Source organism: Suillus subalutaceus (genome assembly GCF_016647625.1).
Source record: "Suillus subalutaceus strain FC151 chromosome Unknown DFJ58scaffold_8, whole genome shotgun sequence".
Taxonomy (NCBI): Eukaryota; Fungi; Basidiomycota; class Agaricomycetes; order Boletales; family Suillaceae; genus Suillus; species Suillus subalutaceus.
In genome coordinates, this window is record NW_024540257.1 from 103,782 (window position 1) to 125,804 (window position 22,023).

The window sequence follows — 22,023 nt, forward strand, 5'->3', positions numbered from 1 at the left end:
CTTCATCCATTGCTGGGACGCAGGATACATCAGAGATAACACCCCGCCAGGAATTCAGAGGACACACTGATTGGATCTCTGGCGTCATACACCTGCCCAACAAACAGCGGATCATCACTTGTTCATATGACAGCTCACTCCGAGAGTGGAACTTGGAGAACGGGGAACAAATAGGAGAAGACTGGAGAGATGAAGAAAGTAACGTGCACAGTATAGCATTGTCTCCAGATGGGAAGAAGGTGGTTAGCGGCGGCGGCAGTAATGATCACGCAGTGATGCTGTGGGACATTGACACCGGCAAGGTTATAGCTAAATGGACGGGGCACAGAAAGGAGGTGGTATCTGTCTGCTGGAGTCCAGATGGTCGGAGAGTGTTAAGCGGATCTGATGATCAGACTGCAAGACAATGGGCCGTGGAAAGTGGAAAAGCTAGTATGCTTCGAGCACCGATCATCATGACTGCGCACACAGCAGTGTGGGCAGTCGTCTATTCACCAGACGTGACCATGTTCGCAACTGGTGGACGTGGTATGCCCTTCAATGGACCATACCCAATTCAAATCTGGAATGCAAATACTGGCGGGCATGTCGCCACTCTCAAAGGACACACGGACTCTGTGCGTTGCTTGGCTTGGACCAAGGACGGAAAAACGCTCATCTCCGGGTCATTCGATTGCTCAATTAGGACATGGGACACAGCCACGTGGGAGCAAAATGCGGTACTGACAGGACATGCTCAATATGTTTTTGCCATTGCAATATCTCCAAATGACCGTATCCTCGCAAGCGCATCGGGTGACAACACAGCGCAATTGTGGAACCTCGAGAACGGCCAACCCATCAGATCCCTCCTCTGGCACACAGAGGGAGTGTACTGCTTGTCGTTTTCCACCGATGGAAAGCTACTATTCACTGGCTGCCAGGACAAAAACGTGTACTCATGGGATGTTGCTGTGATTGTTAGAGAAGCCGGCCTCGACAACCTTCTGTCAGATTCAAAGGTTAGTTGACAGACATGTTTCATTGTATTACATTCTCACAACTGAACGCATTCTGCCAGGCCAACAAGTCGGCACTCAGTGTATGTCACACTCTCATTCAAAGATCTCATTGTGCTCAACCAATATACTCTAGGTTGATGCTACTGGCATAGCCACGACTTCAACGCCCCCACACCCAGATGCAATGATAAGAGAAAAAGTTATTCGAGAAGCTGTTTGGATTGAACTCGAATATGCCCCGCTACGTCTGCTTAATACCTCCACGGGTTTTTTGTGCGATCGAACGGCACAACTAAACGCCTTCAAAACGAGTGCAGAGTACAAGGAGCTTTTATCATTCGATTCAGACCTCCAAATGGAGCGCATCAAGGAAGTGGTAGCAATGTACTTCCGCTGTGTCCTGCTATCACACAGGTGGGAAGAGACAGAGGCGTTGCTGCACGACATCAAGGACAAAGTCGTGTACGAGTTGAATGGAGCTGGTGGCATCGCAAAACTGCAGTCGTTCTGCAAAGTCGCTCGTGATGCTGGGTATCGCTGGGCATGGATGGACACATGCTGCATCGACAAGAATAGCAATACCGAGCTTCAAGAATCGGTCAACTCCATGTTCGTCTGGTACCGCCACTCAGCGCTTACCATCGTCTACCTATGCGATGTCCTTCCTTCATCCCAGCCCGGTGCACTGGCGAGAAGTGTTTGGAACGAGCGAGGATGGACCTTTCAAGAATTTGTCGCTCCGAAAGTTGTTATCTTTTATCGAAAGGATTGGTCACTATATCTCGACGATCGCACCCCCAACCACAAAGAGTCCCTTGTAATCATGAAGGAGTTGGTGGGTGCGACGGGCATAGATGCACAGGCCCTGATCTCCTTCCATCCAGGAATGAGCGACGCCCGCCGGAGACTTCAATGGGCATCCTCACGCGTCACTACACTGCAAGAAGACATCGCGTATTCATTGTTTGGTATCTTCGGTGTCCACCTACCTGTAATCTACGGCGAGAAGAAGCAGAACGCGCTCGGGCGGCTCCTGCAGGAGATTGTGGCTCGGTCAGGCAACATCACTGTCCTCGACTGGATCGGACAACCGTCCGAGTTCAATAGCTGTCTTCCAGCCTATATTACCTCTTACACCACTCCTCCACGCACCCTTCCATCTTTGTCCGAAGGTCAGATTCAGACAGCTATCTCTTCGCTGCGAAAAAATACTGTGGCTGTGGAATTGGCTTCGAAACTTTATGACTGGCTTGACAACACGAGCGCTGCTCGTTTCGCGAACTGCAGACTGCATCTGCCTTGCATGACATTTCGTGTCACAGAAGTCAGTCTGAGCTACGGTCCATCCCAGGAGACTCGATATGAAGTCAAGGCAGACGGACTTCATGACCTACTGGTCACCACCAAAGAACCGATTGTTCAGTTCTCACCCATAAAGCCCCCTCAGCAAACCTTCGTACTTGTCCGTCCCTGGGATCGGTCTCTCCTCGAACTACCAGACTTTGCAGATCTGCCAGACGATACGGAGAGCGAGGGGGATTATTGGACGCCACCTTCTTCTCCGTCAGACGAGTCACCTAGCCGCTCTCTTGTAAAACAGGAGGTGGATGATTTAGAATCGCGAGCATTGCGGTTGCTTGTTCGTCTTGGGCAGCCTTTTGGGGCATTTTTGCTAGCGCGGCAGCGCGGTGGAGAATACAAGAGGGTTGCATCGGATCGTGATATCATTGCACAGGTCAAAGATGCGGCTTCTGTTCGAGGCCTGATGGACATCAGGACGATAGAAATACTGTAGATGCATGTTTTTCCCCGAAGATTAGGGATCTGAGCGGTTTTCATTGGTACGTCGTATGTGATAATACATGCATGTGTTGGACTATAATTTCCTTTCAGAACAGACTATGGAGACCTATCTGCACCACTTATCCGTCCGATATTACTAGACTAATCCCCCTTCATGCTCATTACCCCTACTTGCTCGGGTTCGAATGTTCAATTTATGCTCCAAGTCTCGTCACTTCCCTATATACCACCCTTCGTTCTTTTGTGCCGTGAGGGAGCACCCGGAACTAGCTGGAACTTCATGCTAAAGCCTGTGCTCGAGTGACTATGCAAGTTAGTGCTATCCCTATCCTTGCTGTACGAGATAGCGATCGATTGCAGTCGCTACCACGTGTGCTACATGTGTTTTCACGTTGGAATCACTATGTTCTATGCTAATTCAAGACTTTCCTAACTGTGATGACCTTGGATCTACAATATTACGATTCCATGCCATAAAGGTCGAGTTCGTACGTTCTTACACTCCGAGTGGTTTTTACGCGTGGATTTGTACGCTAGTCCAACATCAAGTTGTTGCATTAATTACCGTGATGCTCTCGTGGTGTGGTTGTCTTGCTTTGCATGTACCTTTATCTCACGTTGTTCTCTACTGTAGTCACGGTGTCATTTCCTCAAGTCACAATTAAATCTTGTGGCATCGTCTTCTAGGTGAGTGAGTCGAGCCGGGACTTTTGACCCAGTCATCAATTTGAAATCCTTCTGTACTTCGACACAACCTTAACTAGTAAGCACCCATACTTTGAACAACCTCAAGATAGAGGCGCAGCTCATACACTGACTCACCTGCGCAGGGATGCTCACCAATCGAGGTTGGCTGTTGCATCTACTTGTGAAAAATGTACCTCCGAGTCGCATATTTTATACTTTACCAAGTATCCTTGTCACCTGCTACTACTCGAGTGCAGTGAAAATTTTCCGCAAACAACTCAACTCAGTGAACCATGCATTATAAGAGTTGTGTCATGACGAAACCCGAATGAGTCCGTGTGCGTGCCATCGAGTCTGGTCGGAAGGTGGGCTCTGTGGTTCGTGCCGCATCCGCATCATTGCTATGATAATCTGTGGCGACTAACAAATATTAATTTCCACAGGACAAGAGTACATTGTGCGACCTAGAAGGAACAATAAGTCTACTCTGGGCCACCAGTGGCTCACAACTTGTGGTCCCACATACAATGTGCATCTAAATATTGCTGTGGGTGTGATGCCACAACTCGTGAGGCGCGTATTAAAGGCAGGGCTCCTTCTAACCAGCTTAGCATCTTACTCCCCCATCATGGAGCCTGCTATCCGCTCTCGATCTAGCAACCTTCCTCTTGAGATTCTCCTCATGATCCTCGAAGACGCGGCAGAGCCGACGTTTTCCCAAAAAGAGAAATACGACGATAAAAATCCCTATGCAACTGCCCTCTCCCTATGTCTCGTCTCTCGACTTGTGAGACGCATCACACTGCCCAAACTCCTGCACACCATCTTGCTCCGCCGATTTCACAGCGTAGGAATGTTCGCAAATGCTCTGCATATTCAAAAAGCATACGCTGTTGAAAAAAGCGATCTTTTCTTTGACTATACCTCCGTCGTACAGAGGATGTGGATTGGTAATTCTCCAGAATCTCAATTACAAGATTCTGAGCTCGCGCCGGAAATCAGCGTGCTGGTTCCGGTGTTACTGGCCGGACCGGCACTTGCGATCGACTGCTGCTATTTAAAGCTTGTTATTCATAGCGTGGAAGATGCATCGACCTCCTGCGAAAATCCCAATGTCGACAACGGACCCTCCTTTTTTCCTGGAAAAACCCAAAGTCTAACGATAATGGGTCATACCACCTCCAGTACGATATTCCAGACCGTTCAGAAAGGATCCGGTTTCCTCGCATCAATCCCCCATCTCACCTACCTGATCGATCTGCCTTTTGACTCGGACACTTTTCGTGGCATCAGCAGGGGCTTAAAACCCCCATCATTCCTGCTGGGTCTGTGGTTGCGCGACATTCCGTGGACTTGTATGAAGAGCCTTGGAACTTTTTCAATAATCTACCCGCATCTGGCTGAGCCCTACAAGATACGCTCATATATCGATCACACAAGGGGAGTAGACTTGCATGTGGAGCGGCTCACGGTATCTGCTCCCCTGTACAAGCAGGATCCCAGGTCCTTCCCGTGGATGGTACCACCGTTTCCTGTGACCCATCCTGGACAGAAGACGATTCATTCGGATGGTGTTTCCTTCGAGGTTACGAACTGTCGCGAACACTTTTGGAGGTTTTATTATACGTGGGATAAACCTTGGGCCTGTGGGATAACTGACGGATTTGAGGGGCAGCTGGTGTTGTGAAGATGATGGTAGATGCTTTGATATGACTTATCTTGGATATGTACTTGCTCGCAACCGGTTCTCCTTGCTGTACACTTACTATAGACTTCTGATACCCAATGCATGTGATGGAGATTGTATGATTCATGAGCCATAGGCCGCAGCGTGATTTCGGTTCCAGATCCCCGAATCGACAGAGTGCATGGAAACCATCAAAAGCGGGTACCTGATGAACGACCGCAAGCCTTTTCAACTGAATGAATGATAGATTGGCGGACAAAGTAAACAATTGAAGGGGGTTGTATAAATCTTACGCTGAAACCCAACAGATTGTATTTAAAGATGTAAAATTTCCTGCTGAAACTATGGACCATGCACGACTCACTCCACAAAGTAGCGGGGATTTTGCAACGGATGCGTTTATGATGTGCGCTAAGAACGCAACTCGAGTAGGGCGGCCTAGCGTGGTTTCTTCGCAGGCTAGTGGTGCGCTTCTGAAAGCTTTAAAAAATCAAATTTATTGCCCTTTGGGGTCGAGGAACCTACGTCGGACATAGCCTGATTCGAGTGTGGGACGTTTACTCGAGGCTTTTGATCGTCTGGAATGTTTGGATAATCAGTTGTAAGACCTTGAGTTGTATCAACCAACAGGGAGCGACCTACCGAAACACCCGTAGTAAAACTATACAGGGTCAAATATGAGCTCTGGCTTGATTCTGAAGGTGACAGCACGAAGCTTCGTCTCCTAAATTTGCGCTTTGAAGAAGTCATCTTAGAGGCCTCTTGGTATCATTGACAATGATACATCACACCGACAATAATACCAAGAGTCTCGAGTTTGCAAGTTGCACATATGACGATGAAACACTCACATACACGTTTCCTTTCAACAAATCTATAATTTTTTATATGAAGCTACATCGGTGACACTAGTATATCTATGGACGTATCATCAGCCGAACGTCCTCTATATAGCCAAGGAATGACCGCAAAGACTCACCCAATATCCTACATCTTCGCCTTAGTGCTGACCGAACCGTGTATGATTACATCCAGGATCTTGATAAGCACCTCTCCAAGTCCGTCTCATTCGTCTTGAGGAGCCTACATTCGGAAGAATTAATATGCTGTGACCCATCTCGAGTCCTCGACGGGAAAATAAGATACTGTTGCACACTAGATGTCTTGCCCCCAAGTTGATATGTAGTCCACTGAGACACGACCCTGTGCTCTGCAGCGTCAAAAACCTCATTCGTGGGGAGCAGTGCCTTGAATATTATCTGCGACGGGTAGAGTCCATTTCTGGTTTTGCCTGTGTTTATAAACGTTCCTTCCCGAGTGCAGTTGTACTCGACAGCACCCGGAAAAAGCTGGTAAGTATCTGATTCGAGTCGATATGGATAGAGTACGTTCAGTGTAGGGAGTGGTCTTTGTACGTACCGTAGAGGCAGAATGCAGGTTTCAATATTGATCTGTCACTGAAGTCCTGTACGATGGACGCGTTGCGGCAAAATATGGGAGTTGCGCTGAAAACTGCGGTTACGGCCGATACAAGCAGAAGGATAGGTCTAGTGTCAGATTCTTCCCAGCCACATATCAGTCGTATACATGCAATATAATGGCTTGTCCAATCTCAAGCTCAAATAGTTGACAACTTTTAAAGCTTAATGACGAACATGCTCACGACCCATATGTAGTGCTCTATATATATATCCTTGCTGTACGTCATAGCGATTATTATTAGTGCCGCCACATGCCATGTTGACGCACCGCAATCATTATCTTGTACACTAATCCAAGACTTCCTTTAGATCTCCGAGATTGCCAAAACGAAGTGGCCAAAGTGATATTGTGCAACTTGACCGACCAAGAGACACCGGACAGTGGTAGTATGGATGCTAACGGTGCGGACGCCATTGCAGAAATATTGTACATTTCATGGAAACAACCATTTCACCTATGAACGTGAAAAGCGAGGTAAATACGAACCTATGAGGTATACTTATACATCTGTCATGAAGGAAATGCGATAGTACTAATGATGGAGTCTGAAAAGAGGTCAAGAAAAACACTGCGTGAGCTCGAAGATAAGGAGAATAACATGAAACCAAGTCATTTGCCTGTGATCTCACTGCAGTGCATAGAGCGGATACGGATTCTTCATAAGGCGCTTCTTTTTCTTGTCCAGCTTCATTAAACTCCCCAGATACCCAAAGATGTTTCCGCGTATCGCAGCATCGTGCAGCGCTAGCGGATTCGCATCACGGCGCTCAAAAAACGTCCTATAAATTTTCTTTAGCGCCCGTATCTCAGCATCTTTCTTGCAATTCATGAACCCATAATCAACCACAACAGAAATCGCGATTCTATTCTCCGAATTTTGTCCATCAGTCTGGATGACAGACTGCTTGAGGTCCCAGACAGACTTGCGCATACGGTAGTTTTGCAAGACGTCCGCAAGGTAGCGAAGATCCACGTTAATTCCATTCTTGCGGAAGAGATCAGGAATACGTGCAGAGCGGAAGGCATTACAGAATTCGTCGAATGTGCATCTGGTAATGAGGGCCTGATAATGTTCGCCCAAATACATCTCCTCCTCTTTGCAAGCGCATGAGCAGAGACCGAAGGGAATCCAGAAGTCATCGAACGGTACAGGATGCACTTTGCTCAAGAGCATCGTATAGAACAAATGACATGATTGCCTGTCCTGAGGCATGCTAGCTATGCGGGCTCGTATGTCCGCAGGCGAGTCTGTTTCTGCGCCTCCGGTAAAGCGCCATGCGCGCAGAACTATGGCCATGGCATCCCCTTCGTCATTCGACTGGCTAACGATAACGGCAAACGGATCAAGAATGTGCTGGTTCTGCAAGAACCAAGGGAAGTAACTGCCTCTGGATTCGGCGGGGATCTTGTAGTACGCTGCTTTGATCTCTTCTACAAGTACGCCGCTGACCCGCCAATCATTGATGGTCTTTGGGGGGATTCCTAAGTGTCGCACTAGTCCTGAAAATGAGACACGCATTAGGGGCAGTGTGATGATAGTTTCAGGGACTCAATCGACCCAGTCGACTCCAGATGTACATACCAATATACAAGCCAAGAAGCTTGGACCAGTTCTCCGCCGTGAATGCACGTTCAAACCCATAATCCTTGCAAGTCTGTGGATCTTGCGGTAAAAGGTCGTTCGCGACGGCAAACGCTAGATGGTCTGTGGTGGTGATGGGGTGACGGTGTTTGCAGGCAAAGCTGAGCGGTATACACATCACTAGAAGTCCAAAAAATAGATATGGTAAACTATGGTAAGCTCGTGTGATAACGTGCCACAACATGTCCATCATGGCGGCCAGGTGGCAACAACTCGAAGTAGAGCTGTTCACCGTGAAATTGAGTACGGGATTGCTGTATACCCAAGCGGAAGTTGACACAATGACAAGTTGACAACTGCTGACGACGAAAAATCTGCACGGCAACGCCCGGGACATGTACATGAGCAACTGGAGCTAGCCGGAACCTTCTAAAGCTCTGCCATGTATGATGTTTGTCTTATCCTTGCTGTACGAGATGGCGATTATGGGTGCTGTCACATCTATGCCATGTTGACGCACCGCGATCATTATCTCGTACGCTAATCCAAGACTTTCCTTAGACTAAATCTACGAGATTGCGATTCCATATGCTGAAATGAAGCAGTGGTTGTCACAGTCATTTCTGTCTATGGATTTGCTATCTCTGATCCGAAATGCGTGTTGATTGATTGATCTTTTTAAAAGTGGCGGAACGGTGTTTAAATCGTCTCGGACTTGGATGCGTGGAGGGAGTGTGTTGTAAGGTGCGTTGTCCTTCTCCTTCACTTCCACATAGATTGGTACGCTGATATGGACGTTCCCTGAAGTAACAGTGGCTAATGCACACGTAGTACCCTCCACGCCTCTCTCGCTCAAAACCAGTGTATACTTACAGCAAGAATCGCTTGTTCAGGACTGGCATTCTTATTGACTAAATGGTCGAACCGACGTCGCTGTGTACCAAAAATCCTACCGTGATGATACACCACCAGATCAACCTTCGACTAGTGAAGTGGTGTCGACATCTCCCGGCTCTTGTCCCTGAAGCTTGAAGGTCCGCTCTTGACTGGGTCTTGCCTCAAAGTTAGATTTGGACAGCATGAGATGATGCTGAAACTTGCAGATCGCTCGCTCGCGATTAGGCAACATGGGCTGCACTCGTCCTACCATGGTTTAATGTGTCCTGACAAAGTTTAATTTATGGTCTCGCTGCGAAAAAAAAAACTGACTAGTACTATCCTCATTTATTTGGAAGTTATTTGGACCATACAATGATTTTCCGGAGGGCGCCTTGATACGAGAACCCCTCGACATAGTAGAGATGTGCATTGTGTTACCTAGAGGCTAGCTCAAACCTGTTAGTGATCGACAGAGTCTAAATATCAGCCACCGCTGAGATTCAACGGGGGTTTTAGGTTGCTGTAACTGTAAACTCCGCGCAATCAGTGGTAGTGTTTCTGACGAACAAGATAATACCTGGCTTCAAAGCTTCATCTTTGCGAGTCACTTGGAGCAGTTCTGCTTGGAGAATCACATTAACATTGTCTCGACTACCGTGCTATGAATACTCGATGTTCGCGATCCTCGACATATCCTATTTCTGAGCGATTTGGGCGAAGGCGCGCAGCGCCTCCCGGTCCCGAGTTGCGTGTCCTGCCAGATAAAAGGTGAGCTGCGGTTCCCAAATGTCTAGGAGTTCGACGACGCATCGAGCGAACCGAAGATACCCATAGAACTAGGAGGAGGATGGATGCTTACATGAAGAACCCGTCACCGAATGCGGGGCATTGTGTGCCGCAGGAATTCATCTTGAATGGCAGGCGTTGCTTGAAGGTATGGTGCGAGAATCTGAGCGTGATCTCGAAGATAGATCTGGAAGGCATCACTGGCCCATCTTCCCATCGTCTTGACGACCTTCGAATGGGATGTTTCGGAGGAGGTATTCCAAGGTGGCGCCTATTCTGATAGCGTGGCCTTGCAACGGGTCAAGGCCAGCATCCTTTGCAGCGCGAGCGAGCCGTGTGATGAACTTCGTTTTTGTCAAAGGACGGTGTGCCTCGCCGAACTTATAGGAAAAGAGTGCGATATCGAAGTGGGGGTTGTTGATGTTGAGATGGTTGGATAATGCTGCCTCAGGATCAGTAGGGCCCTCTTGTTTCGCCCAGAAAAACATCCTCCCCATTTTGCGATGTTTTCGTGCGGGGCAAATGAAAAAACTGTAGTCGCGAGCCCATTGCGGTCTGTTTCATGGCGAATGTCGGATCGTTTGACATGAATGGAGGGATCGAATGATGAAAGGGTTCGGACCGTGAATTCTCCAGCTCTGGCCATTGAATAAAAGGCTGTTGTGAGACAGCTACCCACTGTGGCATCGAGAGGGTTGTTGGGGTCTAGTTTCTGCAAGATGCTAGTTATGAAAGCCACAGTGTAAGGTGGTCTTTTCTTCCTTCTTGATGACGAGGGCGTGAGGTTCTTGGCTGCTCTTAGCATGGCATCTATTTTGTCGTCATCTAAGGACCATGATTTTCCATGTAAGATGTGCCATGCACGAATACCGTGGACATAACTCGATATAGTTTTCCCTGAATATGATCCGGCTAAGTCTGAAATAAAGCTGAAATGAGTTCAGAAGACGCTGGTGCACGCATGGCTTCGTTGATGGAATTTGAGTCACAGTATACATGGTAGGCAAGGATGCCACTTCCATATGCCTCCTGGGTGCTGCCGGCCCATGCGTGGATCATGACATCTTGAATGCGCTGTGCATCGGCGTGAGGAAGGGAAGATAATGATTCGTCATCAGTGGCTGGTCGCCATAGACGGAGCCTGTCCTTAGCTGCACAATGGGGTCTTAGGACGGAAACCCGAGGGCTGAGATTAGCAGGATAAGCCGCAATAAGCTTGCGTCGCTTTAAAGAGCTCTTCTCCTTGGCGACGGAGCTCGTCGTTGAGGTGCTCAGCTGATTCTCGCGAGCGGGCTCGGTCATTGACATGTGGGAGCGCTTTGACGTTCTTGCTGCGTGCATGGCACTCAGAAGGGATAGCGGGATCGTCGAAGTTTGTGATGAAGGGTTGGAGTGGCTGGGGAATGCTAATTGGGGGAAGCAGTAGGTCTGAGGGAGGGTAGATTCCCCTGGACGGAGCGTCTGCTGGGTTGTAGTTACTGGGTACATAGCGCGTGAGGAAAGTGCATTGTGCGGATGCAGTGAGCTCATGGATCCTTTTGAAGACAGTATTGGTGGCTCTGTTGCGGCTACGCCCTTTCCACCACCCTTCGACAACTCCTCGATTGTCCCCGAATATTTTAATGCAGCTGCCCGTTGGGCATGAACCGAGGAGTGCAATAATGAGGAATTCCATACCGACAGCCTCTGCCCAGCCAATGTCTCTGTCCTCGGCTTTCCAGCCTGGAGGAGATGCCATGCTCGCCATCTGCCGTTGATCCAAATCGCGATGCCAGTGCCTGAGCTAGCGTCTGAGTAAGCCGAGGGGTCAATGACTTCGACGGGCCCTGGATTGGCCGAGAGACGAGTGATTGAGAGAGGCTGGCTTTCCACCACCGGAGGTCATCACCTGTGTGCTTGGGGGGGGAACGAGGCATGTGTGGTCGGTCGTGAAAGATGGATAGCATGGTTTCGAGAGAAACGAGGTAAGCTCTTCCTGCTGGGAGGACCAGAGAAGCATGTAAGAGTTTCCCATAAAGCTCCTGGACTTCCCGTAGTGTGTGCGAAGACCGAATCTCCCATTCCCTGATAGCTGCCACATACTTCTCCTTCTTGCTCTGTGGGATCGAGATAGAACGCGACTCGATGTCCCAAAGGAAACCGATAAAAGGGGCACATGACGAGAAAAGGATGTCCTTTGCCAGTTCCCAGGGTATTCCAAGAATTTTGGATAGGCGGTTGATGTCGTCAAAGCAAAATGTGAAGCGAGCATCTTCTGGCAATCGCGGGGAGGCTGTTGAGAGATCAATGATGGGAAATGAACAGTCTTCGTCAAACTCTTCAATTCTGCCGTCAGGCATGGTTGAACCACGATACCATTTTCGACCTCCTTCAATAAGCATGCCACCATTTCGTGCAATGATAGCAGCACGAGATTTGCGCAGGTTGTTGTAGCTGGCAAGGTGCTCTCGCAGAATCCGAATGAATAGGTGATCATCCACCCATTTGGATACAGGACCAATTCCTTGTGATCGGAATATGTCTGCACCAGCATCTGCAACCTCGCCATAGGTTCCCGCTGATGCCGAGAACCCGAAACAAAAGCTAGAATCAATTGCAAAGCTGTCTTCTCCTGTCCTGATGACCAAGCCTGGCCATTGAGAAGGATGAAGAGGTACTGTGCGGTAGGCTTCAGCCACGTCACGAACAGCTGCCTGAGATCCTGGGGGGAGAGACCAGATGAGTAGACAGATTGTTGATGCTGTGCCCCACGTGCATGGATATAAGTTAGAGTCGATAGAGGAATTAATGGATGATACTGTAGCTGATGGACGAAGCGGGAATGAGAGGTTTTGTACGAGACGGAATCTTCCTGGCTTTCCCGGCTTAGGAACCATGGAGAGTGGGGCTGTCTGAAAAGGACCAATGAGTTCTTCAGTCTCTGATTTAGATATAGGTCCGATATAACGACCAGTGGAATATTCACGGTCCAGAATGGCAGTAAAGGCGTCAAAATGTGCATGTAGTGAGGGGTTATTAGGTGGGGTATAAGTTTGAGATATGGTTGGGATGCTGCCCATGAAACCAAAGCGAAAACCATTCGGAATATGTGCATATTTACGTATGAGATTTGAAGAAATGAGAAACTGCAGCCAGGCCTCAGGCCTATAGGGAGTGATAGCGTTAGATGCTCTCGCTTTGAGGGCAGTCTTGAGCTCCGTGATCCTTTGCTCTGCATCCTGAACATTCGTGCACGTGAGTTCGAGAGGGGTTGGTGCATCCCTTGGGTCTCTGCCAGTCGTAGCAGATTTCGAGGCCTCTGGATTGACCAAGTGACCCTCTGCGTTTCGACGACATCGAGTCTTGGTTCGTTTGTCCCATAGGAACTCGGATGCGCATTTGTGGATGGGGTGACGGAACCGGCCGAGGCATAGGGCGCAGGCTGATGGGCTGGTTTGGCCTGCGCCCGCTGGAAAAAAACTGCTGCGACTTCTGTGGTTTCTTTGCCATTTGGTTAGCGGGGCGGTACGGGTGATAGCGGCCATCATTCACAAGAGGTACCGTCTCTGCATGCCCATTTCGGCTGGAACTCATGTCTCTCCCCCGAGAACGGAAGGAAGTGTTGGGAACTGCAAGCGAGTTTTGCAACTGAGTGAGATAGAGCAAGCATGAAAGGATTCGAGTAAGCCAGGGTTCGAACAATTATACGAAAGCAAAGATTTGGTTAAACCATGGTATACAGGGATGTGCGAAAGCAGTGTGGGCATAAGCGAAGCAGCGGTTAAGTTGTTTGAGAGGGACACAGGAAAGCGGGAGCACAGGAGTTTGTGTCAGCATGAGGGTAGATAGAGCGGCAGCATAGCGAGCGCAAGCAAGGGAGAGCGGAAGACAGAAGACGAAGTCATATATGTGTTAGCACGTGGGAAGCAGATGGGAATTGTACCCCGAAAGCAGGGATAGCCAAGAGTGAAAGCATTTAGACAGCCAGCAGGGTCCGTTTCCGAAGTGAGATTGAATATATGAAAGAAATTGGTCAGTGATCGAATGTTGGTGGGTGATGCACTACGCACCATTTTGAGACCCTCATCTCGTTCAGCCTCCCATACGTCGTCAGATATCGAGTTGTATAGGGCATTATTGAATAAACCAATGTTGAACCCTTGGTCTTGCGCTAAGCAATCATGCCATTCACGGCGCACAAATCCTGCGTAGCGAAGCAGAGCCTTTTCTCCTCGTGGCCGCATGCGATGCTCATGGTTGGTAATGAGCGTGAAAAATAATGCTAAGCCTGCTGATGCTTTTGTGGCCAGTTGTTCTTTTCAATGTGCACAAGAAAGCTGGTCTTTGCGAGGTCAAACTGCCACCAAGATAGGTCATGATCCTGTAGAGCCTTCTGAGAGGCTTTGAAAAGACGCGATCGTCTTGAGGGCAACTACACCATCCACTTTGGCGAAGCCAAAGCGTCATCTGAGTCTGACGTGGACCTAGAGGTGGTGGAAGCCTCGTGGCAACCGTCAGGGCTAAAGTACCACAATTCTACATACTCCATGTTCTTGATCCTTTGGATAGCATACTGGGATGGGCGAGGTATGATAACATCTGCAACGAGAGCCCCTTCATCAAAATCGTTGATCTTGGGCTTTTTCTTCTCAGCTTCACGCCTCTCTAGCTGTTCCTCGGCCTCTTTTTCAGCTCTCTCGCGCTCTAACTGTTCTTGCAGGGTGCGAGCATCTTCCTCATTCTGTTGCTGCCAAAGGATAATGCGTTCCTGGCGCTCGAGTCTCCAGCCTTCAGCCATTTGCTCGAGTGCATCTTCTCTGGCCGTGCCCCCTGCCACAAGGGCGTTGAGCCATCCCGCGTATGCTGCTGACTCGAAATTGGGCTGCGCTTCCAGCGCTGGGTCTGCTAAGATGCGTTGCATGGTAGGCCGGGTGAATTCGGAGAGTGTTTGCTAAGAGTGTGTTTTGGAGAAATTGACTGAGTGTTTCTAAGAGTAGTAGCGAGAGTAGGAAGAACGGAGAAAAGAGAAGGAGGAAGAACGTCGTCGTTGAGGACGACTGAGACGATACGGCGCGACGTTGCAGTACGAAGTCAGAAGGTTCGTACTGCCTCCGACGCTTGCGCAAAGACTTAACTCTATTCCTACACTCGTTCCTCGTTACATAATAGACTATCAACTACGCTCTCAATTCAGCGCGTTGATACTGGATATCAATATTCAATACCAAATTTTGCTGAACAGCTTGTCCTGTGAGTTGGCTGTCTGACATGTCTGACCCATTTGTAGCGTGGTCCGAGGAACGGGTGAGGGACCTCATGTGATACTACAAGAAGATCTCCAGTGAAGGAGTGGTTAGTATGCGTGGATAGGCTCAGCGAAAAACGTATGATGTGAGATTATCTTTAAGCTAATGACCACCAGGGCTGCAATACCAGACTGTCGTCCACATCTCGTGCTTTTAAGTGGACACGGCACCAGATGTTTGATATGCTCAGCACGTTTACCACTGCTTGGTACTGTGTTCAGTTGGAGGGTCCCCATTACTCAAGCACAGTGGAATTTTCCAAGGAGCAACTCAACTCAACGAGCGACCATGTACGATGTGGGTTCATGTACGTGCATCGAGTCTGGTCAAAAGTAAGAATGCAGGTAGATTATGTGGTTCGTGCCACCTGTTCTTAATTCTAATGATAATTTCTGGTGATTAACAATGTGGAATTTCCACAGGGTCAATCACTTTGTGCGACCTAAAGGAACAACAACGCAGCCATAGCCACAGTGCGTGATCTCACCCACAATGCGTCCACATTATTGCTGTGGACGACGCTGTAATTTATGAGGGTATTAAAGGCAGGGCTCCTTCAAACCAGCTTCTCATCTTACTCGCCCGACATGGACCCTATTGCCAACTTTCCATTTACCAACCTTCCAGCTGAACTTGCCTTCCTCATCCTCAAATATGCCGCGCAACCCACCTTTGACCAAACTGACAAATATGAGACTAAAGTCCATACTCCTCCACACTCGCACTCTGTCACGTCTCCAAAGCTGTCAGGCGCGTTGCGCTTCCCGAACTCCTACACACCATATCGTTGCCGAAATCCGAAAACCTGAGAATGTTCGTCGATGCTCTATGTATGCAGCAAGAGTACACGGAGATCCAAAACAAAACGAATCCCGTTCGAAGTGCGGGGAGGAACAAACACAAAACGACCTCTATTTCGACTACACACCTCACATACACAAGATATGGATTGGGTGCTCTGGTGCGAATATCGTACCAGATCACCTGCTCCACCCGGACTATGCACCGGCACGTAAGCTTGCCATCAGCGTCCTGACACCGGTGCTACTCGCTACGCCGTCCCTTGCCCTTGCTTGGACAAGTCTGGGGCTTTTTTCAGAATGCCTGGAACATGCATGGAAGTCCCATGCAGACACGAATGCCAACGACGAACGTTCCCCGCGTCCATGGAACACCAAAACCCTGACGCTGTCGGGTGAGACGACCGCCGGCGGCCAATGGGAGCTCCTCAAGGACACTCCCCAAGGATCCGCTTTCCTTGCCTCGATCTCTCATCTCACCTACGGGTCCCATACAACCACATTCGACCACTTTCTTTTTATATCCATGTCTCATGGCTTACCTCGGAGCTATAACCTACCTTCATGGATGAAGAGCATTCCATGGCCTCATCTCAAGAACCTTCAAACTTTCTCAATGGCCTACCCGTATATCAGACCTCCGTTCGATATGTACGATTTCGTGCATCTCACAAAGAGAAAGGGAAGAAGCTTTCACGTAGAGCTGTTGACATTATCTGCAGCCATGCTGACGCGCCGCCGCAATGATCGCCGTGATTGGAGGATAAGTGCGTTTGGTGATACTGCTCCTGGAAAGGAGTATACTCGATCGGATAGAGCTGTTTTGAAAGTGTCCGATTCTCCCATACAATTTGGTTTGATGATGATGATTGGGAGAAAATTTGGGCATGCGGGTTGTGCGCCTGACGAGGGGTGTTATGAAGCCGAGAAGGGATATTATGATATGACTGATGTTACATGTATGTACATGATCGCGATACCCAATGGACATGGTCAATCCTTGGTTACTGTGCAGATCTTCGAATCAACTTTCAACTGACAAAAGGCAGGCTATGATGAGACATGAAATAGCGAAGTCCGGTGTCTAAAGAGTTCCTTGCCAAGTCAATAAGTGATGGAATCCACGTCGAGTAGGGCTAGCCTTAGTCTTCGCGGGCGGGCGCGCTTCCGGGACGTTTTGACAACCCCTGGCGAGGCGTTGAGGGGTAGTAGCGAAAGCGGCCTGCTGGAGCAGCACCAAGCGTAAAGCTTGATCTCCGAACACAGTGTTTTCAAAGAAGTCACCTTAAAGACTTTCCGTGTAATATTTGATTGTGCAAGCTACACTGCATAATGAACTGCTACACCAAGAGCCTCAAGTTTAAAATCGCATACATAACGATGAAGCGCTCTTACAATATTTGTTGATCTCTCAGCGCGTACGCGTTTCGTTTTGATATATTTACAAATTTTACATGCAAGCGATATTAGTGAGATCATATCTATAGACGTATCGTCAGCCGAACATCCTCAACCACCAAGGAACAACCGCAAAGACTCACCTAACATCCTACATCTTCGCCTTCGTGTTCCCCGAACCATTCGTAATCTCATTCAGGATCTCAAAACTGGTTGTGCCCCCTCACATCCGAGTCACTGATCAACGACAATTTCGAGCACCTGGGACGAGTTGACAACAGCTCGCATTGTTACTACTGTAATGCAAACATTGCGGCGACACTGATAACTCATCGAGAGCGCACATTCTGTGATCTCGGCACAACCACCGTGACAATCTGCACGGCGGTGTAATCTCTTAGTTGACACATTTGAAACACTCGGCAAAATTCATGCAAACCTTCAACGTCACAGCGCCGTAAGAGCTGCGGAGGCTGGGAAGTCCACCCGCCGTCGACATGCTCACATGCGCACTCGTGAAGAGATTGTCGAGACTGCTCAGGATCTTGAAGCATCCTTCGCATGGGCACCTCCGCTCTCGACTGAGCCTCGCGATGCAGATGACCTTCTCGCTAGTCTAGAGAGTATCTCGCCTGACGACATTGCCGCTGAATTTGCAGCTCTCGAAGAGTTGAAAAGGACTGAAGAAGTTCAGAGCATTAACGAAGTTGAAGTGGTCGTGGGAACTTGAAATGCTTTTGATTTTGATGAGTTGGACAACCAGACTGTTCTAGATGAGATTGAGGTGGTCAATTACATTAATGGCGAGGGTGAACCGGTGACAGCTGGGACGAGGCAACATCAATATTGATGTCATATAGTCTAGCTAAGCACCTAGCTATTTTGCCAAGTTTTGCCGGTTATAACCGGCAAAACTAAAGCCAAGTACATAGTTTCTCCCCCCCATGGTGAGGCCAAACAAGACCTACAACAGCGCGATCCTGGACGTACCAAAACGAAATCGTATTAATATAACCCTTCCACCCCCGCAATGCAATGCTCATTTGTACGGTTATCACATATCTGAGAAGTGGCTTTATGAAACAGCTCGTTCCTTCCTCGCCAAGCTACATCCCGACCTTCCTGAAAACAAGGCCATGACCAACGCCAGAGCAAACCCCAGCTACAGCTTCAGAAAGACCTTCCACATTCACTCGCTGTCAACGGCTTATGCAATCCTCCCTCCCACACAGATAGTTTCTGCGGAATGCATAGTCGATGGTGCCGTTCTCGTGTTGTACATCTTCAGCGACCAGCCAGACAGTTACAATCGGCGCCCCTACTCAGGAACAGGTTGATGAACTGACTTGGTTCATGGGCAGAGAGCCGCAAGTGGTGGGTAGATGCTGTGCCAGCAAGGTTCTACAGATGATTACCCTACGTACGTACTGGTTCCGTCGTAGTCGTTCCCACTGTCAGTCACGAGGGCGCAGCAGTTAAGCGCCTATCTTGCGCAGCCATCTGCGTAGCCCGCAGCCTCTAGATCTATATAATTTTGATTATCTTCAACGCGTCAAGTCACAGCACCAATATGGTCTTGCTCGACAAATTCCTCGATGAAACCGACGACGAAGTTGACTTACCTCCCTCCTACGACACCATCGCCTCTGTTTCAACCGTCAGAGATGAAAAACCACGTCCTTCACCGCCACCTTCACCAGCACCGCCTACCCGTCCTACAGCTTCTTCATCGTCCTCAACGTGGCTCTCCCTACTTCCAAATGCTCGTACCAAACAAACACGTCAAACTGTCATAATCCCTCATCCGCGATCTCGTTGCTACATCCACTACTGATAACTCTGCTGCTACCCCCAATCCTGGCCTCATGCGCATCTGCCCTATCTCCTTCATCCTTCTCCGCCATCCTCCAACAACCCACCTTCGAAGGACACACTCCCATATACTGGGCCATTCTCAACCGCCACACCCACATCCTCCCTGATATACTCCAATACGCAGGTCCGCTCAACAATGCCTGCGTTGCAGACATCCGTCTTGCCTGTCTTGCGAGTGGCGATCAGCTATTGTTTGGGAAGCTTCGCAGGGGAGAGTTGCCGTTTATAACCACACTCAGAGCAGGTGAACACGCTGTTTTACCTTCTATGTAGTTGGCCTGACGCACAAGATCCAGACGCCCTCGTTCTAGGCTCCACATCCGCGGATGACATCGACGTCCGTGAGGTCGATGGTGAAGCTGCCTTTAGCGCATCTATCAAAATTCGTCTCTGGCAAAAACGAATGCGCGTTGCTGGCGTGGTAGGTGTAGAGTTCATTGCACGAGGTGAGCATTCTTTCATTTTCATCTTCGTCGAACTCAGACTTTTTGTAGGACGAATATGGTCACTCATTTTCTTCTCTTCCCCCTCCCCTTCCCCCTCCTCTGGCTCTCTCTCAACTCGTAGTGCGGGGACTGGACCTTGGCAAGTCGCACTCGGTCTCATGGAGCACAGCCCACCTACGTTTGTAGATGGAAGGCTCGTCATCGACGTCTTTCGTCCTCTTTCATCCTCAATACCAGACTCCCCCGAATCGTCTTCACCCGCACACTCAAGATACCCATTTCTTCCCTCAACACCTATACCTACCTCGCCTACGCAAGCAAAAACCACCTGTGGCGATACGACTTCAATCTAAAAATCGACTTGCCCATCGCACGTCGGATGGGTCTGTGTTTAGTGTGTTGGAGCTTGGGCGGGGTGGTCTAGGTGTGTCTTGTTCTTGTGAGATGCGTTGTGTTGACTGATGTGTTTTTGTCTCTCTTATGCATTCTCTCATTTTCACCGTTCTTCTCTCCCCTACACCATCCATTTACCCTACGACATCTATGCCCAGCTTACAAAAACCCTGCAGACCTCCACAACCAGCTGCGTGGTCCGAGGAAGGAACGCAGTATACGAATGCGTTGATTGGTGTACTGAGCGATGATCTTGGGTGGGAGTGAGTGTTTTTTGTTTTGTTTTGGTTGGCTTCTCTATTTCCTCCTTATCTGCTGCCTTATCGTTTCGTTCTCTGCTTTGTTCCTCCCCCATTATCTTGTTCACTCATCCCACATCTCATCTACTTCGTTCCTCCTCATTCTCCGTTCCTCATATCTACGCCGCCCGCTCCGTTCCCTTTCATCCGCCTCCCCACAAACCAACGCTAACAACGCCCTCCCTATAGCAACACACCCTACCTCGCACCCGACGGTACCCTCCACGCACGACTAGATGCAAGACTTGAGAAGGCGGAGGGTGGGAGCTGTATCATTTGTTAGCGGTTGGATACGAGGTGTGTTAGTACTGATTTATAAGGAGCGCATTGGGTTTGGGGGATTGTTGTTTGTGAGGGGTGGAGTCCCTCTTGCCTGCGATGCGCGTCCTATTGAAGTTATCTACGATGCGTAGAGTCCCTGATTGGCACTGATGCGTAGCTGGTTGCATTGGCACTCGATGGCTGCTGTATGTGTTCTGCATATACCCATGTCCCGGGCGCGTTTGAAGTAGTGGAATGGATCTATCCATATCTATTGTTTCAAACGCGTGAGGGAGAGCGAGGGATGCAATAATTGAACAGGAAGCGCATGTTATTTTCTTTGTTGTGTGCTAGAGTTGTTATCTGCGATGGGATACGTCGAGTCTTTTCAGGCTACCGTCGTTAATGTGCATCAAGTACTTATCCTTCCCATATCTCTGAGTTTGAGATTTCAAAGTTGAGTATATGTTGGTGAAAGATGTTGATTTGATACTGTACAGTACGGTGCAGGGAGTGGTGGACATAAGTAGCGTACAGAACTATACGAAACTTATGACACCATTTCCTACATCGATATCGTACGAGTGGGATGTACATTGAACGTGAACGCAAGTGCTACGAGCTTCAATATCTGATCAATCTGTCAGCGTGAAATTTTTCGACTCGTTTTGCCCTTCCCATACTTACCTGATCAATGTCTTCGTCGCATATGTTCCAGTACCCCCCTTGTGCGTTTGATAAATCAATGTAAGAGCTTTACCTTTACTAAGACTTATCAAACGCACGAGGGAGTGCGAGTGTTTTGGTTCGTTCGAAGTTAGGTTTGTTGATCCAAGTCGGTGAGTGAAGAGTATTGGAGGAGTTGTCCAGGGGCGTACTTAACTTGAGTCTGTTTTCCCTGCTATACCGCCACATGGCGTCCTTTTAAAATGACCGTTCGTAGCCTGACTCCGACTTTGAGTGCGCCTTCGACTGTCAAGAATTGATATGTCAGCAGACACCACGGAGTAGGAGTTTTTGGTGGATAGTTGAGGTGGTGTAGGAAGTGGTTGCTCCGTATACTGTGAACATCCACTGGCAACAACACTTCAAGTTCATACATCGTACGAGCAGGGTATAGGGCGCTATATATGACGCGGGTAAGGCTGAAATTCCCTGGCGATGGACGCATCGGGGACAGTTTAAATGTGGATTGTGAAGTGAGGCGAGGTAGGGATGGTCGATGGCATGAGAAGAAAACCTTGAAAACTCGCATAGTTTTGTAGTATGGCTAGAGGATGCGACTCACTTGCGACTCACCGGGGTGTTGCTGACCGTGCCTTCGTTGCTTACCACGTGGTTGGCGAGAATCCCTGATTC

General features: G+C 48.9%; 5 protein-coding genes across 5 annotated transcripts; 4 read left to right on the forward strand and 1 right to left on the reverse strand.

The window, feature by feature from the left end:
- Positions 1-4,146: 4,146 nt before the first annotated feature.
- On the forward strand, positions 4,147-4,770 carry DFJ58DRAFT_631576 (uncharacterized protein; the record flags this gene model as incomplete). The annotated part of the gene is made up of 1 exon (XM_041381211.1): positions 4,147-4,770. A coding segment is annotated over one exon (624 nt), but the record flags the coding sequence as incomplete, so codon positions are not given.
- Positions 4,771-5,735: 965 nt separating this feature from the next.
- On the reverse strand, positions 5,736-8,771 carry DFJ58DRAFT_910781 (uncharacterized protein; the record flags this gene model as incomplete). The annotated part of the gene is made up of 9 exons (XM_041395203.1): positions 5,736-5,816; positions 6,030-6,052; positions 6,335-6,538; positions 6,598-6,643; positions 6,928-7,055; positions 7,115-7,146; positions 7,290-8,160; positions 8,243-8,422; positions 8,669-8,771. 9 exons carry the CDS (start codon positions 8,769-8,771, stop codon positions 5,736-5,738), a joined length of 1,668 nt encoding a protein of 555 aa, XP_041249284.1.
- A 6,709-nt stretch (positions 8,772-15,480) lies between these two features.
- Positions 15,481-16,846, forward strand: DFJ58DRAFT_762213 (uncharacterized protein; the record flags this gene model as incomplete). The annotated part of the gene is made up of 3 exons (XM_041388532.1): positions 15,481-15,499; positions 15,742-15,893; positions 16,075-16,846. Coding segments are annotated over 3 exons (943 nt in total), but the record flags the coding sequence as incomplete, so codon positions are not given.
- A 935-nt stretch (positions 16,847-17,781) lies between these two features.
- DFJ58DRAFT_616867 (uncharacterized protein) lies at positions 17,782-18,054 on the forward strand (the record flags this gene model as incomplete). The annotated part of the gene is made up of 1 exon (XM_041380980.1): positions 17,782-18,054. A coding segment is annotated over one exon (273 nt), but the record flags the coding sequence as incomplete, so codon positions are not given.
- A 1,190-nt stretch (positions 18,055-19,244) lies between these two features.
- Positions 19,245-20,064, forward strand: DFJ58DRAFT_652421 (uncharacterized protein; the record flags this gene model as incomplete). The annotated part of the gene is made up of 3 exons (XM_041381686.1): positions 19,245-19,486; positions 19,539-19,711; positions 19,760-20,064. Coding segments are annotated over 3 exons (720 nt in total), but the record flags the coding sequence as incomplete, so codon positions are not given.
- Between the last annotated feature and the right edge of the window lie 1,959 nt (positions 20,065-22,023).